At 37.9% G+C, this 17,756-nt stretch overlaps 1 protein-coding gene across 2 annotated transcripts in view; it reads left to right on the top strand.

Annotated features, from left to right (window-relative positions):
* PTPN2 (protein tyrosine phosphatase, non-receptor type 2) overlaps positions 1 to 16,980 on the top strand; it is a 29,022-nt gene extending 12,042 nt beyond the window's left edge. Inside the window, exons 5-10 of one of the 2 annotated variants that reach the window (XM_017819463.1) lie at positions 6 to 143; positions 5,502 to 5,711; positions 7,139 to 7,297; positions 10,203 to 10,393; positions 11,956 to 12,057; positions 16,618 to 16,980. In XM_017819463.1, coding sequence (XP_017674952.1) covers positions 6 to 143; positions 5,502 to 5,711; positions 7,139 to 7,297; positions 10,203 to 10,393; positions 11,956 to 12,057; positions 16,618 to 16,639 — 822 coding nt within the window. In that variant the 3' untranslated portion in view covers positions 16,640 to 16,980. Of the gene's footprint in view, positions 1 to 5; positions 144 to 5,501; positions 5,712 to 7,138; positions 7,298 to 10,202; positions 10,394 to 11,955 lie in introns of both variants that reach the window. The other variant, XM_017819462.1, reaches the window with a different exon arrangement.
* The last annotated feature ends 776 nt before the right edge of the window (positions 16,981 to 17,756 follow it).

The raw sequence follows: 17,756 nt of genomic DNA on the forward strand, positions 1-17,756 counted from the left end.
AATAGGTGAAGTGTGCACAATACTGGCCAACAAAAGAAGAAGAAGTTATGACATTCAGTGAAACAGGTTTCCGTGTGAGGCTGGTATCTGAAGACGTCAAATCCTATTACACAGTACATCTACTGCAATTAGAAAATATCAATGTAAGCTTTTCTCAGTCTATACAGCTCGTATTTTTGGGCTTCAGTGTACTGTGAGAACCGTTTAGCATGTTGTCACTCAAGGTTTTTTTGAGCTTTTGCAGTGGTAATTTTACTGCACTTGGCTTCTGAGGATGTTAAAGATGTTGGTGTGGAATATAAGCAAGTTAGACCTCAATTTATACATTAAAAAGATAACATCTTCAGCATTTTTATATTTATATTTTCCATATGGCAGGACCTTAGCATGCTCAATTGTGGTTGATGGTAGTGGTGATTCTAAGAGGAGCTGTAAGAATTAACCTAAAGGGAGGAACACAGGAGTTGAAAATTCTGATTTCCTTTGTCTATCCGAAATCCAACTTAATAATGACTGGTTTTTAGTGGAACTTGAATTTTCCATGTAATTCAATCCAGCTATCTTAAGTTTTTTTGGGGAGGGTTGATTACCACCTGTAGATAGGTAACTTTATCTCCTCTTGCTTACCTCCCCTTTTGCTCCACAGGACCAACCATCCTTTTCTCTTAAAAAATTAAGCACTTTGACAATTTAACCAAGTTAAGCTCAAAAAAATTGTTCCTGGCCTGAGCTTGGGTTGGAATTTGCTGCTTCTGTTTCAGAGCGGAAGACAGGATTGAAGAGCTTGTCTTGTAAGATATTCTCTCTCCCTATAAATCTTGCCTTAAGTGCTACTATGGCAAGTTTTATTCAAGATTGTCTTGTTAATTCAAAACCTCCCTCATGAGATCAACATGATAAAACTTGGCATGTTGTTCCTTGGTCTCTTCCTTGTAAGAAGAGCTTTGTGAAATACTGTCCTGCTAACCTAAAGAATTTCTGTTTAGTAGTTTGTTCAATGACAGCAAAAGCAAAGAAAAGAGGAGTAGTGCTTGCAAGCTAGTGCCTGAGAAAGAATAACTCTCCTTTTTGGAAAGCTGAATGCAAATTTTCCTAACTACCAAAAAGGCTTTTTTGTGGAATTATTTGGCAGATGTTGGCCCCTACTCTTAAACTTCCTATTTTCAAAGGATGCAGTTTTCATCACGTGTATGTTTGAACATAACATTAATTGGAAAATGCAGAAATGCCATGAGGAACAGCACAACATATACTATAGTAGACTTTTGAGTTGGAACTACTGAGCACTTAAATTTCTGGGTTTGTTTTGGACCAGCAGTGCCCGTCGTCACTCTGCAGAGTTTCTTGTATGTCACGTAAATCAGTTTCACAAATACCTAGAAAACTTTCTGTATTGAATTTTTATTTTAATACCCTGGCACTCTTGTAAGGCTCTACACATATTAACTCCAAAGAATAATTTTTCTATAAAACACTAAAAGAAATAAAACATACTTGGTTATTCAAACAAAAAAACTGCATAGTTTCTAGACTAACACTATGAATGTTAAATGCAACCTTTTGTAAGGATTTGATAATTATACCATAAAACTTGTGGGAACTTGGTATTCACAGTAACTTGAAATGTGAGCTTAACTGTGTTTATGCAAGTTACTCTGGAGGGGCCTTTGGTGGAGGCAGAGTGTAAGACATTTAGCCACTCGATGCCTGGAATATAAGATGACTCATGAACAAAATATACTCTGAATGCCAAGAATACTTAAATTTTAGCATTTCCTTGAAAACAGAACCAAAACTGTCTTTATGATATAACCATTCTGAGCTGAAGTATGTTTGTCTTACTGCAGCAAATCTCTTTTAAGACATAAGCAAAATACATATGTATGAAGAGTAAAGTGCTTGTTTAATGTTGTTACCAATGAAACAACCACTGAATATTTGGTTGTTTTCTTGTTGATTTTGTTAAAGAGCACTTAGCAGTACAGGTGAGGTTGGGAGTGTGTTCTTTTTTTAAGATTAGATCAAAACATTTGGGTGTTTGATTCATTTAAATCTGTTCTAGGCAAACATTTGTTTTTGCTATTGGGGCTGGCAGAGTCCGGTAAAGCTTTGGAGAGAAAATGGTGTTTATTGGTACCTTTCCAAAAGTTTTGAAAATATTTCTAATGTTCTTTGTCTTGCTGGTGATTATTGTGGAATTTCCTTATTTTTTGCCTGATCCAATCTGCATTTTAGAATACAGGCATTTGAAGCTGCTTTCCACCATGGTTCATTGTGTGATCTCCATGGTTTTGTCAGTGTCAATTGTCAGCCCTTCTGCAAGTTGTGCTGCTTTCTGCTGTAATAGCTCAGGTTCAGAGTTCGCCTTGAGCAAAGACTTATTGTGAAGGCTTCCACAAACCTATGCCTCTGTCGGAAAATAAGGGTAGAAGGAGGGAACTATGCTCACGTTAGAATTTTGTAAGCATTTATGTGTGAAGCTACTGCATGTGTATGATTTGAAGCAAAGTGTCCCAGCATATTGTAGAAGTGATAGTCAGGTGTTTGAGAGCCTTTTGTTAAATTTGTAAACTAACCTTCTATTGGATAGTGTTGCTAAATTTTGTGGCAATATTATGTGGAGATTCTCAAGTTAGCTGTCAATATCTAACAAAGACTCCATCTTGTGTTGAATATGTTTTTATGTTCTTTATTGCTACTTTTAGCTTTTTTTTTTTTTTTTGGTCACAGCTATAAGTATTGGTCTTTAGAGAAAGAAAACTTTTTTGTTTTCTGTAATTTCAGGTGTGGCAACCCAGATAGCCTGAGAAAGTTACAGTGTGACACATAATTAATGGAAAGCTTATCCCAGTAGTTCCTAAAAATTTTGCTAGAATGGTTTGAGTGATTTTTATGAAAAATTATTGGCTTTTTTTTTGGTAGCTAGTCTTAGGAAATAAATCTTGGAAGATTGTGTTGTGGTTACCATAGAACTGGTTTTCAATTACTGTGCAGAAATGTGTTCGTTGTGTATAACATATAAAATTTTATATTAGTGCCTGAACCTTGAAGTCCAGGGTTTTTTAACTTAAAAGACTAGCTGACTTCTTGGTAACACTTCAAATTGAAGTTAGCTGTTCTTTAAATGAGAATTTTTATCCATCGACAGTTGTGAATCTTTAGCAAGCCAAAACTCTTCTCGTTACAGTCCGAAGTCACTTCATGTAAGTGATAGCTATGGTGCATGGCTCAGTGACTGGGAGTTCTTCAAGAAAGGGTGCTACAGATACCCACACAAAGGCACTGTTTCAGCTGTACAGCTTGACTGCCAAGCACCACTTGAAAGAGCCATTCTGTTTAAGTGAGAAATGTGGGAGGTTTGAAATATTCAAATGGGATTTGACTGTAGGATTAGAGACTGCAAGTTCAGAGACGACCAGCTGGTTCCAGTGCACTGCAATGGGACTCTTGTAGAAAGATGAAGGGACTAGGTATTTTTAAAAGGAGCTGAAGGGATGGAAAATCATGGGATGGACAAAGCCTTCATGCAAGAAAGAAAAAGAATTCTGTGGGTTAGAGCTGAGTGACATGTGCAACAGCTCTGTTTAATCTCTCTTTTAGAAATACTTATATCAGATTAGTGTATGAGCAGGGTGACACTTGGCCGTGTGCTTGAAGCAGTACCTTTTTTTTTTTTTTTAGGAAGAGGATGCTAGTGCTTGTTAGAGGATGAGAGTGGGGGGAAAACACCCCTACACAGACAAACCCCACATACCAAATGACAGAAAAGGCATTTTTGCCTTCTTGAGGTGTAAGGGAGGTTTTCATCTGTAATGCTGTCTAACGGTCTTGCGGGAAGGGAGTTATCATTTGCCACTTAAAGACCGTCTGATTCACAAGGAACAACCTTAACCTTTGCTTTACCTAATAGGTGCATTTAGCTCACCTCTCCAGTTTTCTTTTTCGTTTTGTTTCTAAAATGATGAATTATTTTTCTTAGAAATAGAGGAAATTGCTTGAGTGTTATTTCCAGATTTCTTATTAAAAATTTATCTCCTTCATGTTTTTTAAACAAACAGGTCATTTCTGTTGACTTGTGAGTTAACTCACCACTTAAAAAATAAGGTACAGAGGAGCAGTTGGAAGATCTCAGTCAAAAATGCAAACTCTTGTTTTAATGCTTTGCTTCAGACAAAGGAAAGTCCCAGTGTATTTACACAATTTAGGCCTTGGTAGTCTTTTTTCCACATGAAATCTTCTGTGAACTCACTTTCCCAATATCATAGATCACACTCTGTTGTCTTTGTTGAGCTCTTAGCCAAAAGACAAAGTATTTCTGGTAGATAACTGTGCATTTGAGAGTCACTGGAGTTGTGTTAATATTCACTGTTTTCTGTGAAAATACTGGCAGTCTTGCAGTATCAGGCATTGAAGGCAAAAGACAAAACGGGAGAGTATTTTTGTTACTGTGGTAACCACGAACTGGATTACTTCAGTTTCACAAAGGAGTTTCGTAAGCTGTCTCTGGTAAGAAGTTGAAATGGACTGAGCAGATGAAGAACAGTAGAGTTTATTTTAATTTTAAGGCTGTGTTTTATTGTTGCTGAAGAAGGAAAAATAACTTTTCTAGAATACATTGATATTTTAAATCTTCCTGTGTTCAAACTCTGTCAAGGTTTAGGTAGGTTTCAGTCTATGTGGAAAATTTGATGTAATGGAGAGAAGGTAAAAATAACTGAACATTTCTAAAATTCCTGAGCTAAAATCAGTGATCAGTTTGTCTCAGAATCACCATGGCAAGGAGTAGCATTTAACAGCAAGTCTGAAGTGAGTTCCATAAAAATATAATCTAGATTTTATATACATATTCTTGCTGTCATTTCAGTCTTTCAGTTAGTTGTTCATGTTAGGAGAGAAACTGTGTGGTTCTAAAGCAACTGTATGATTTTGGAATCCTCCTTTTTTACTTAAAAAGACTGAATATGTCCTGTGGAAGTCTTGCTAGGCATCCTGCTGTGTGGGTTGTTACAGGCCTTTTCCATAATGCTTCCTGCTCCTCACAGTAATGTGGTTCATAGAAAGGAGGTGTGATACCTCTTGGCATTAAAACTTGCTCTGAGCAAGAGTGGAGAGTGTATACAACGCTGATGTGGACTTTGTTCAGTAGTATTAATTCTAGCTGTCTAATAACTGCTGTCAACCTTTAAACTGCACTAATGATAGAAAAGGAAGGATATTTGGGAGTAAGTAGTAAAGCAACCCAAATATATTGGGAGTTTGAGAAGAAGGAAAAAATGCATGTGGTAATAATTGGAAAGGAGGAAACAACCAACTCAGATAAAAAACTGCTTCAGCTTGCACTGTTGGTTGTCATCCAACTTCAAGCAAGTTATGGGATGGTTTGTCTAAATGGGAGTTTTAAAATAGAAAATAGCTATTGATTTAGATTGGGGAAATGTGTGCTAACTGAACAAAAGAGGAACACTTCCTAGTTGTATTGTTTTATTTGTTTTCACTTCTAGAGTGGTGAGTCCAGGATGATCTCTCATTTTCATTATACCACATGGCCAGACTTCGGAGTTCCTGAATCCCCAGCTTCATTCCTGAACTTCCTGTTTAAAGTCAGAGAGTCTGGTTCACTGAGTCCTGAACACGGGCCTGCAGTAGTTCACTGCAGTGCAGGGATAGGACGTTCCGGCACGTTTTCATTAGTAGACACTTGTCTGGTTCTGGTAAGTGTTTGCTTATTCGCTCTGTCACCTCTTCCCTTCTCCTGACACCCTGCCTCCATTACCAGTGTGGGCTTTTTGGTCAGAAGGCTTTAAAAACATTGAAGTTAATGACATGCCAGTGGAAACTTTAATTAAGACATCATGCTTTCTTTTTCTTCACATATTTTGACGGTTTAAAAACACAGCTCTTGAAATGCATTTACAAATCCATCTTCAAGTACATTACGTATTTTCAAAGCTTCCTGGAAAGTAAATAGTAAGCATTCTTTCCCTTTTATATAAGATATACTTAGAAAAGGTTGAGGACTGGTTGGTTTTTTTAATATAAGTTTAAAGTTAAGCTTGTGAATATATATGGAGATAATTAAATCTATAAGTCTTTTTCTCCAAACATAGAATATCTCACAGGTCTGACAGGCCCCTTTTCTTAAGAGTGCAGAAAATTGTTATCTGAACTAGCATGAGAATTTGGGCACGTCCCTGGATCTCCTGCAGTATGTAATGAAGAGTGGTGCAGAATTTCTCTTGCTGTGCAGCCCCCTGGGAGGTGGGGCTTGGCAGCCAGTTGCAGTGTCGCATGGATGTATAGATTTCTATGTTTACTCAGCGAGCTACATCATCAAAATTGCTCATGACATGAGTGAACTTTAAATGTTAAATAATATTTAAAATCGCTTTAGAATTTTGTTGGATTTTGAAGTCCAGGCACAGACTTTTTATTTGTCTGTGCTTGGCAATAGTGAAAAGGACAGCACGGGGTTAGGTGAAATAGGATTTCATTTAAGTGACAAGAGACTTGTCTTTTGGTTTGGTTAGATCCTTTCAACTTATTTTTTGGTTTTTTTTTCTTCAGTTTTTCTTTTTTGATGCATTTTTGAAAACGGGTAAATTTTGATGCAAATATACTTTCATATTAGATGATTTATAGTGAACATTGTAAGAAGTGCAGATATATGTTTAAAAACACTCCATGAATGTAATGTAGGGAGAAGTGTGTGCATTGCTTGGATTAGGGATTCTGCTTTAAATAAGGAAACTTCTGCCACATTCAGTCTGTCTAAATTGCTGTTCCATTCAGGAGCAGCAGGAAATACTATTTTACAGTTCTGATTCTTATAGTCTTATTTCAAAGTTTCAATACATGCCTGAATAAAATCAAGCATCAAGCATCAAGTTTAAAACCTGATATTAGAGTACTAATTTATTTGGTTAATACAGGATCATCGATTTTTTTTCATAGTAAGTTTTCATTAGATGGTTTGCATTTTATCTGTAAAAACAAAATAGAAATCATTTGAGTGGTTAATTTTCTATATAACCAATATAAGCATAATATGAAGAAATTAATTTTTAGATTGAATTTTATGACTTTCACTTGCAATTGTTTTTACATACCATTGATACTTTTGATGTAACTTTCTTTACAGATGGAAAAAAAGGACCCATTTTCTGTAGATATTAAGAAGGTATTACTGGATATGAGAAAATATCGAATGGGACTTATTCAGACTCCTGATCAACTAAGATTTTCATATATGGCTGTAATAGAAGGAGCAAAATTTATAATGGGGGATTCAACTATACAGGTAAACGTATAGCTCTGTGTATTTAGACAGCTGACTGCAACAGTAGTAAAAAATGAGCTCCGAATTATTTTAAAACATGTAACTTTGTGGAATTTAAATAATTAGTCTTTTTCAATAGATGCCTAGGAGGTATCAGAGGATATCTGTTCAGTGCCTTCTATGAACTAAACTTATAATCCTATGTATATGTCCCCTTTTCAATAAAATATAAAAATAATTTATCTGTACAAATCTTTAGAAAAAGAAGGTTCAATCTATATCTTCAATACTAAAAAGCAAAAGTAATGACCAGTACTGCTTTGAAGATAGCAAGGATCTTTTTTAGAATTTCTTGATCCTTGCTATGTATTTTCCCAACAGAAAAGTTGCCTGATGCCACAGATAACGTTTATTACTAAAGTTACTGTGTTTTTTCATGTCCCTTAAAATCTGTGTTATATTTAGTAGAATCTAGCCAAATATAATGAATTTTGGGGCAAAAAAAAAATTACTTATCTCACTGTTTCATTAGAGTGGCTTGGAGGCGTAACAGTAGCTACAGTGATGTTAAGTGACTGGAACTGGGAGCAAGGGAGGACTAGGAGGAGAGGCTTTGAAGCAGACTTAATTCTGCTTTCATATGCTGGGGCTTTTTTATTTTGTTGATTTCTTAAAATCATGAATAGAGCAGATAAGCTAAAACACGTTTTCTCTCCTCTGTGGTTCTGGTAGTTGTCTAATTCTTCTCTTTAACAAATGTTTCTTGACTTGCTAGAAATAATTTTGCACAACTGCTAATCAACACCTGGGACAGTGTTCTGCTAGTCTTGACACCTGTGCCATATGCCCAGAAGACTTCATGATTCATCCTAACAGCAGTTTAGTGTCTTTATTTTCTGGAAGCTGTTTCTGGTGGTATGAGGTATTGTCTCCAGTAGTATTTTTCTGCTTTGTTTTTTACAAAGCCATGGTCCACGCTGTGAGCAGGTTGGATTCCCACACTTAACCATCTAGATCACAGGATTTCTCATTTCTGGATACAAGGGAGCAGTCAGGTTCAAGTGTGTTATTTCTTCATTGTAAGAGAATGCCTAAGAAGGCACACTTTTCATTTGTTCTCTTTTTCTTGTTATGACCGTTCGGATGATCTTTCTTAAACCAGTGTTTCCTGCATTGCAGGCATTTGTCCTGATGTTTTTCTCTTTAGGCCTCAGGGTCACATGCAGAAAATCGATTGGCAGTACTTAAAAGGAGTGTTTCTCCTTTCAAGGTCAGATAGGCTGCTTTTTTGACCCTGAATGGAACAGTTGTACTCTCCAGAGCGTGAGAGGTATTCACTTCTGTCTGCTAATAATGGGGAGGGCATGAAGTTATTGACTGCTTCTCTGTTATAACATTAGCCAAATGTTCCTCTCTGACATAGCCATGGGTTTTGGAAGTCAGTATGCAAACACAACCTTAACTTGCTGCCAGCTAGTGGCTGCAACTGCACCATGCATGCAGTTTGTCTGCTTAAGGTTGTATGTTATTTAATTGGTCCTGCCATTCACACAGTCTTGTCATACATATTTAAACTTGGAATTACCAGCCATTTCAGCAATTGTTATTACATGTTTAGAATAGAATTCTTGGTGAGAAATTCCTTCTGTATGACAAGAGCAGTAAAGTTGTCTCTGATTTCAGTTCTTGCTGTGTGGCTTTATCACTACAGGTGTAATCAGTATTTGTCTTAGGCAGCAAGTCTGTTGTGGACACAAATATGTCTTCCTAAAGGCCTTTTTCTGTGACAGTAAGGAGGAGCTGCTAAGTGGATTTCCATTTGTCAGTGGCTGCTTCTTTTTGTTTATATGTTTGTTTAAGACAAAACAAAGAAAACCTCTGAGAATTAAGTATTTTTTGGGTCAAGACTAGTGCCTTTGTGAATTTCAGATCTGTACTGGAAGCTTCTTTGCAATGGAGAATTCAGTTCATTGTTAAAACTCATTCTGCCAGCAGTCCATTTGTAAGTGGCTGACTTTTCTATATCACTCTCTGAGTTTGATATTTAGTTTAAACCATCAGTCTTGAATTCATACTGCAGACAGGAATCTATCACTTAGATTTGAGAAGAGTCAATTTTCAGTTCATCCTCCCTATCATAGACTTTTAAAAGTAACTGATTTTTTTTTTCTACAAGGTATTCTGTGTCTTTATAGGCACTGAATGATTTGTGTGAGAAAAGAAATGGTGGGTTTTTAGGGACAATTCTTTTCCTTCCTGTGAACTTTCTAGGGTTTTTTTCTGCATGAAGTTCTATTGCCGCAAGTCCTTCAGACTGTTCATCATTAGAACAGTTACTCATTAGGGCAGAGATCTAGCAAACCAGGTTTACTTAAAATTTTTTTTTCCGTCTTGGTTTAAATTACTTCTCAAAACAAGGTGAGTAACTGTTTTATGATGCAGTAGATCTCTGGGCTAGTGGGTCACTATGTGAAATAGTAGTCTGCGACTGGCATAAATAAATAAATCTAGTGAAATTTTCCCAGTTCTCTCTTTTTAGGCAGTTCTTGCATGCAAAGTCCTATTGTATTTTGAAGCCATGAAAGGTAAGTGTAGGCCTGTAGTGAGTAGAAGGAGATGGAAAGTGCTGGACAGTGCTGGGTGACACAAGACAGGTTGCTTCCTAGTTGTGGAGCTACTGTGGACAATGCAAACCCTAAAGTTAGTGGCCTCATGCCTCATCCCGGAGAAACAGAAAAAAGAATCATTGATCATTGTTGGAGAAGATGCATCTTCCCCTAACCTTATTTCTTCATCTAGCAGGTTTTTTTCTTGATCTGGTAGTTCCTTTTAATCTACTTTTGTGACTGTTCTTTTGGAAACAACTTGAGCAAGGGTTGTCTTTAGTGTTAGGGGAATGTTTGAAATATGTTCTCCTTGTTTGCAGAAACGGTGGAAGGAGCTCTCTAAGGAGGACCAAGCGCCACATTCCGAGCAGTCTCCTCCGCACGCAACGAAAATAACCACAGAGAAGTACAATGGGAACAGCATAGGCCTGGAGAACAAAGATCAGATGGAGAAAGTAAACACTGACCTGTCCACAAAAGTTCAAGATATCACAGATGGGAACACTGAAAGGTAGGCAAGATAAAGAAAACATTTAGAAGGCAGATACACTCTCTCGAAAGGCTTATTTCTTATTATAAGAAAATTTCAAGATCTTTCTTCAGTAGAGAGGAAGGAATGGTGGTGTTTGACTGTCTTATTTAATTATTTTAAAAATACAACCTCAGTTGTTCCTTGTGATAGAGTTTTACTGTTGAAAGGTCAGGAGAAGAAAATGTCTCTGATTGAAGCACCTAAAGCTCATGCTTGAAAGCATTTTCCTGCAGACTGTCAGTGAACTCCATTATGCAGTGTGAATTAGGTCCTAAAATTGCCAAAAATAATTTGATACTGATTTTTAAATACAGTGCTAACTTCTGATTTAAAAAATCCATGTTAACTCAGAAACACAAAGGCTTGATCACCTACCACTTTCTGTGTAGCGGTTGAAATTGTATCATTGGAGCCATATGTTACCCTTTGTTTATGTTAAATCTACCACTGTGAGTAGCTTTCTGTGATTTAGCTGTTTGTCTTTCTCCTTCAAGTGTCTCTGCCTCACAAGTACAAATATCTCAGCTGGGAGGCACTGTGTCACTTGGGCCTGCCCCCATGGGGGTCACCAAATGGTGATCCATAAGCAGAGATCCAGAAACCAGTCAGGGTTGTGCTGACCTGAGCCGTGCGGTGCACGGGAGGAGGCAGTGTCTGTCCCAAAGGGCTGCAGCCTGAGAGAAATCACAGCAGTTCAGTGTGGATAGGCTGGAATTCTGAAATAACTTCTGGCTCACTAAATGCCCTGATGGGTTTGTCTTTCCATGTCTTCCATGAGTGTTTTTGAGAGGGAATGACAGCAGTTCTGTAGATGTTTGAAGGAACCTCTCACAAGTGGGGTGGGGTGTGGGTATGAGTGTGGTGGTTGTGTGCTAAGGAGTTGGACAATCAAAATGGGTTTTTGTGTCGTAGTCATGGCTGTCTTAGAGATTGTGAGGGTACTTTTGGAGACAAGACTTACAAGGTGGCCCTGACAGTGTAACAACACACAGAACTGGGTTTTCAGTCTGTGTCCTTTATCAAGATCTGGTTCATAGCCAGAGATGGGTTATTATTAAACCTGCATGCAGGCGTGAGTAGGTTTGGATCAGTGTATCATTGATGCTGGTATGAACTCTGCAGTGGAGGGACCCATGTACATACTATGAATGTTTGCACGTAGTATCTGACATTGCATACAAAACCAGCCTCCATTAAAACATCTCTGCCACCAAATGGGGCACAGACAGGGGTGAAAGACTAAGCTCAGATAATTTAGCTGACTCCATCTGTTCTTGGTTGAACACCGTAGGTCAAGTGCCATGTACATCTTTACATCTGTCATTTACTTACTTCATGGGGCTTCACTGATCTGAAACTCTCCACATCAAGGTGGTTAAAACATCATAAAAGATTGCTTGGCTTGAATTATATATACTGCTGCTTTATGCTAATAGTGGATTAACAACAGGGAGTGTGTTGGAAAGAGGTTTGCTTTAATACTGTAATAGCCTCTTTTCCTGTTCTACAGTGTAAGATTTATCTTTTTTTTTCTCTTTCAGTTCTGTCCGAAAACGACTGCGGGAGGATAGAAAAGCAAACACAGCACAGAAGCTGCAGCAGATGAAGCAGAAGCTAAATGAGACTGAAAGAAAAAGAAAAAGGTGGTTATATTGGAAACCTATTCTCACTAAGATTGGGTTTGGTACACTGATTTTAGTTGGTGCTTATTCTTTCTGGAAAATGTATTTTCAAGAACATTCCCTGTAAGTAAACAGTAAGCGTGACTGCTCCGACAGCTAATTTTGCTGCAAGTTAATGACTAGGGGTGTGACTTTAAGCAGTAAACTCCTTACTCCTGGAATGGGTACAGACTGTTACATACAGTAGAGAAGTGATGTAAACTTGATCCCATGTCGACATCTCAGGACTTTCCACTGCAGGTACTTACAAAAATGAACTGCTGCCCCCCAACACAGTTGATGGTTTTTGTTTATATGAGCAGGTGCAAACTTGCTGCAACTGTTTATACACTTTTTAAGATGGTGTTCTACCAGATCTTAAACAAAGCTGAACCATGGAGGTTTAGCTACTGAAGGCTGTCTGGATTTAAATTTACATGCCTGACGTAAGCAATAAACGATGTTGTATCATTTACATTATTAATGCAAAGAAGTTATCCTTAAATATGTGTAATGTACTAGTGACATGAACTTAAACATTTTATATTCTTACAACCTAGGATAAATATATTTTATAATTGCATATTTAATCTTTTTGTAGTTCACTGTACTTTTAAAAGCTCAGTTTGTACAAATTTCCGACCAAAAGAATTTCATTTTGAAACTAAATGTAATTATAATTTGTGCATGAAAAGAACAGTGCAACCATTCCCCATATTTTGTCTCTCCAGTTTGAAATGAGCAGCTAGGGGTCTGATGAAGCACTTGCCAATTTCGACTCTGTTAATTTGCATTCCTTATTTATTTTTTGTAGTTTTCATTATTTAAGTAAGGCATAGAAATTCAATTTTTTTTAAGACTTCTGAGAACTTAGTCCCCACTGAGAATCATACTGTTGATTAATGTATTCAGACTTCAGCTACTGTTTGAAGGCCAACATTTCAAGTTCTGACATTCCATTAAATGTGAGACATAACGTTTTGTGTGTCTATAGATTTTAATTGCTAGAAAGAATAAAATTCACTCATCAGTGATAAGTGTAGAAAGCACATTCAAAGGAAACTATAGTTGGACTTCCAAGGGTGGCTTTAATAGGAAAGGAATGTTGGTAGTGTTCTGCCATACCGTTTGTTTGCCTGTATGAGCCACTTTGGTGGCTTCACAAAGTCTAGAACTGCTTTTCAGTTTCTCCAGCACTGTATTAGAGACATGATGGTAAAACACTTGATGACTAATATTTTGGGAATACCTGTGTTACAGTCCCTTTAAAATTATCGAGCACTCCCTTTCCGTTCCTTGGGCAATAACACTTTCTAAATAGTAATTCTACACAAATCAATTTCTGTGCTTTAAATTACCTTGCAGTACAGATGGTATGTGGCTGTATGTAGCTTGTTGTTCCAGTTGAGACCTAATCATTTGTAGGATTGGATTGTACTTTGAAATATGGATTTTATTTATTCAAGCATTGCCTTGTTGGGTGACTTCAGAGAAGTCATGTTTTCTCCTTCTGTTTTCTTAAGCTTGGTTATTTTCTGTTGGGTGTGGGGTTTTGGGAATTTTCTTTCCCCCCCTCCCATTTTGTAAAGTGCTTCCTGGATTTATTGCTGAAAAATACTAAAAGAGCTGGATGGTTACTTTGTTCCTTATTCAAAGGAATTAACTTGAAGGTTTTTCGGAATGTCCAAGCTTGGTAATAACATAAGAGGCATGGAGCCCAGTTACTTTGACATTTACTACACAAAGCTAAGTACAGTTTACCCTTTGAAATTCTCATTTCGCAATAGCTAATACTGTTTTGGACCACACTGTTTATGTAGTGTTTATATAGTAAACAAATGCTAAAGGGTCCAGATCAGGAAAACAAGTGCAGTTGCATACAGTTCTCAATTCGGGAACTTGTGCTTCAGTAGAACGAGACAATTTGTTCTGTGGCATTGCTGACCAAATGTGCAGCCCTAATAGCTAAATGACTTGCTGACTGCTTTGACACAGTGTAGGCAGGCAGCTCATATATTTCAAGGTGTTTCACCACTTTTACAACCACAGTAACTTTTAGCCAACAAGACTGTCAGAAGATTTTTTTTTTCTTTCTTTAAATTGAGAAGACAGGTGTTTCAGTATCAGCTGTAACTGTTAGTAGGTGTAAATGTATGTGCCTTATAAATATATTTTGGTTATGGAAAAATACATGGAATGTAATTAAATGCTTTTGTAACAGAAATATTCCAGATTTTATTCTAAATACTTAAAAGCAGCTAAGGAAAAAGTGCAGGCGAAACCTTCACTGATATCACACTGTCATTTATTTCCCTTCTCTTGGCATGAGAAGGGTTTCCTGGGTGACCAGTATTCTACAGGCACTGAGCTCTAACTGCAACTTGTCAAGTTGTCACTAGAGTTGTTTCCCGATTCCATCTTCCAAATTCTGGCTTTTCAGTTTTGTTGATCCTCAGCAAACATTCCTCATTTCAGGGTGGAACAGGGCAAGAGGTGGCCAACTTGCATCTCCTCACACTCTCTTACCTTCCTGATGCAATAAAGCAGGACTTGCACATTCAGCAGTTGTTCTGTAAAAGTTTAGTTTGGTTCTGTGATTGCAAGTACCTCAGGAGTCTTAACTGTTAATAGTTTAAGGAAGATGAACCGATAAAAGTCCTGGATAAAACTATTTTGAACAGTGAATTGTTCATGGCAGTATGAGAATAGGAAGGGCAAGCAAACAACAGGTTGCTTAGTACACTCCAGGAAATAATTTGGATAAAAGTCTTCCTCCTGGTCCATCACTAATCCTTATACCCCAAAATCTGGTGGAGGCTTGTTGCTGCTGTACACTAAGCCCTTGTGATACTTTGTAATTCTGTGGGATTTAAATTTGCAGCAGTTTTGCACAAGTTGGACGTTAAATAGGAACAACTATGGGCCAAAATGAAGAACTGCCGATCCCAGGCACCCCTATGATAGGAAAAGCTTAAAGGGTGAAATTGAAGGACGTGCCTTCTGCCCCCTCTCCTGCCTCCCTCCACCCTGTTTTCTGGCAAGCTGCTGGCTGGTCCTGTGCTACTTCTAAAACCTTGTTGGGCTTGGTTCAAAGGGTTACTGTGTTTGGTTTTCCCCTCTATTCTGGAAATGTATCAGTCAAAATTTTTGATGCACAGTGGGCATCTCTGAATTTGATAAAACAATGTTTGACTCTCAGATGAACACTCATGTACAAATTATGCACATTTTCATTAAAAAAAATTCCTAGCAAACATTTGGATCTCCATTGCAAGGAGTTTGGAATTAGTTCTTTAGGTTTCCTGTTTATGTTCTTGGTGCAGGGACAGTCCACTTAGAGTGACGGTACATCTGTATTTTCCTTGAAATGTATTAAGTAAAATAATTTAATTCAGTGTGAAATAGCAATTTAAAAAAACCTATGGATTTATTTTATGGAAGTGAGATGTTGCAAGTGAAACTTAGCTTATTCTGTTAAACCTCGAGTAAAATGGTTTACTGACATCAGTTTATATCCCCCTGAAAAGGGAAGAGGTATAAATGTGTATGCATGTATGTGTGACTGGATCGTGCAGGCAATTAAAAAGCCTGGCTAGCTTTATGTTTAATGAATGTAAACCAAATTATTTAGTTTGCTGTTTGGCATTATAGTAAAACCTGAGACACTTGAGGACTGCACGAGAAAGTATATTAATGGTGACAAAAGAGGAAGTCTTCTGCATGGCCGAGTGGCTTAAGCCAGAGGATGGTATTTGCAAAGTTGACGTAACACACAGTAGTCTTCCTGGGCTTTTTTGTTTGCCCCTGAAGTTTTAAGTCAGTCTTTCATTTTTATGTACGAAAAATAAATGTGTTCAAAATTGCATCTCTGTCTGAGTCTTTATTTAAATTGGAAGGATTAATACTTGGAAGCCCTTTTTCAATGTGTCATAACTGATCGAGGAAAGCTGCATTATGAATCAGTGTAGTGCTCGCAGAACTCAGACTTGTTTTACTTGTAGTAGCTTGGGGGTGTGGTGCCGTGAACCCCAAGGTGTCTTTCTGCGTTCCTCGGAGTAGACACTTACCTTGCCTAAGAGCAGAATGTACAGTGCTGGGATGTCTTCCTCACTTCAGGAAACCTTTGCCTGTAAGTGGTTGTTTCTGTGCCGCTGTGCCAGGGGTGGCCTACAAAGCCGTGAGAGGTGGTGTGTTTTGAGATGCAGCCTGCCATAGTCCCACTGAGGCCCAAGGAGACTTCTGCAGTGCTTGGGGTTAAATGTGTGAGGAAGGGGTTTGCTGGACTGAGACCTGTACTTGGAAATCCCCAGCAAGGATGTGCCTTATACTGTAACGTGGAAATACCTTCTGGAAAAGCAACAGCTTTCCAAGAGTACTTGCTCTGAGGCAGTAGTTGCTCCAGGGAATGCATGAGAAGCTGTTTGGTATTGACAGTGGGCTGCAAACCTGCTGTCGGTTCTTAGTTCTTTTTTTTGTTGTTGTTGTTTTTTTTCCCCATACTCTGTACTGAATCGGTGACTTTCTTTTGGTTGTATGTCGCAGGCCGAGACTGACTGACACCTAAGCCTTCAAGACTTGTGAATATTCTGCAGCTATAAACTGCAAATTATTGACATGCAAAGCAAGACATGAGCCCCCTCTTCGGGAACAAAAAGTGAGGTCTGTTAAGTACCAAGAAGACCTCAGTTATCTGTTTACAGCGTAAACTGCACCGAGGGGATGAAGACCACCAGCAGCGTGTGCTACTTTGCAAAACGAAATAATTTGCCATCTTGTGTTTTTTATAATGCCTGTATTAATGTAGAAAGATGTAAAAGAAATAAATTAGGAAATATTTTGTTTTGTACTGCCATTCTTATTGTATTTTTATACTTTTTGGCAGCATTAAATATTTTTTTAAATTGACAATATGCTGTTGTGTGCACGTTATGTTAGGGAGAAACCGTTAAGAGCCTGTTTTGTGGAAAAAGAAGCCTTTTGCCTTAAGGTTTCCTGATACCTGTCTTAACTGGAAAATGGCAAAATTATTAGAAAGTGCTTAAAAATATTTCCATTAATGCTAAGTATTGTAGTTTGATTTAGGAGGAACTCTTGCACATTTCTTTTGTAATACACCACTAAGATTATTATTTTATTAATCTGACCAGTTGGTTTGGTAATCCTTCTTATGTTTGCTATAAAATATGCACAAGATGTTCAGAGTAACTTTGTGAAGGGAAAGTGTTTTGTTGGTGATGCTTTAAAGGGAAGACAGATGTGAAATCTGACCTCTCATGACCCACGGTCCTGTGTAACAGGAGCTCAGGGCCAGGTGCAAAGCGCACAAAGTCAATGGTGTCTGTAATTAAACGGGTTTTGGATTGTGCCATCGCCATGTGTTGTATGTACAGTATTTTCCTTCACGTATCCCACCTTCTGTCAGCGTTCTCCCTGACAAAGTCAGGATGGATTGGGAAGGGGTAAACCGGAGTGTTGCTTAAGGGAGTTCTTCCAACAGGGTCAGCAGTGTTTCCAGCCCTGTGCCTTCTGTAACAGAGCTGACCTCAGTTCTGCTCTTGATGTTCTCTGACAGTTTCAGATAAACCTTAACTCACAAAAAACATATACAGTTACTATGACTGTCTGAACTGGCATGTGGTGGGGTTTTATATGTGATTTGCACTGTGCATATTTTTGTAACG

This window comes from Lepidothrix coronata, unplaced genomic scaffold (genome assembly GCF_001604755.1).
Source record: "Lepidothrix coronata isolate B3197 unplaced genomic scaffold, Lepidothrix_coronata-1.0 Scaffold75, whole genome shotgun sequence".
NCBI classification, from domain to species: domain Eukaryota; kingdom Metazoa; phylum Chordata; class Aves; order Passeriformes; family Pipridae; genus Lepidothrix; species Lepidothrix coronata.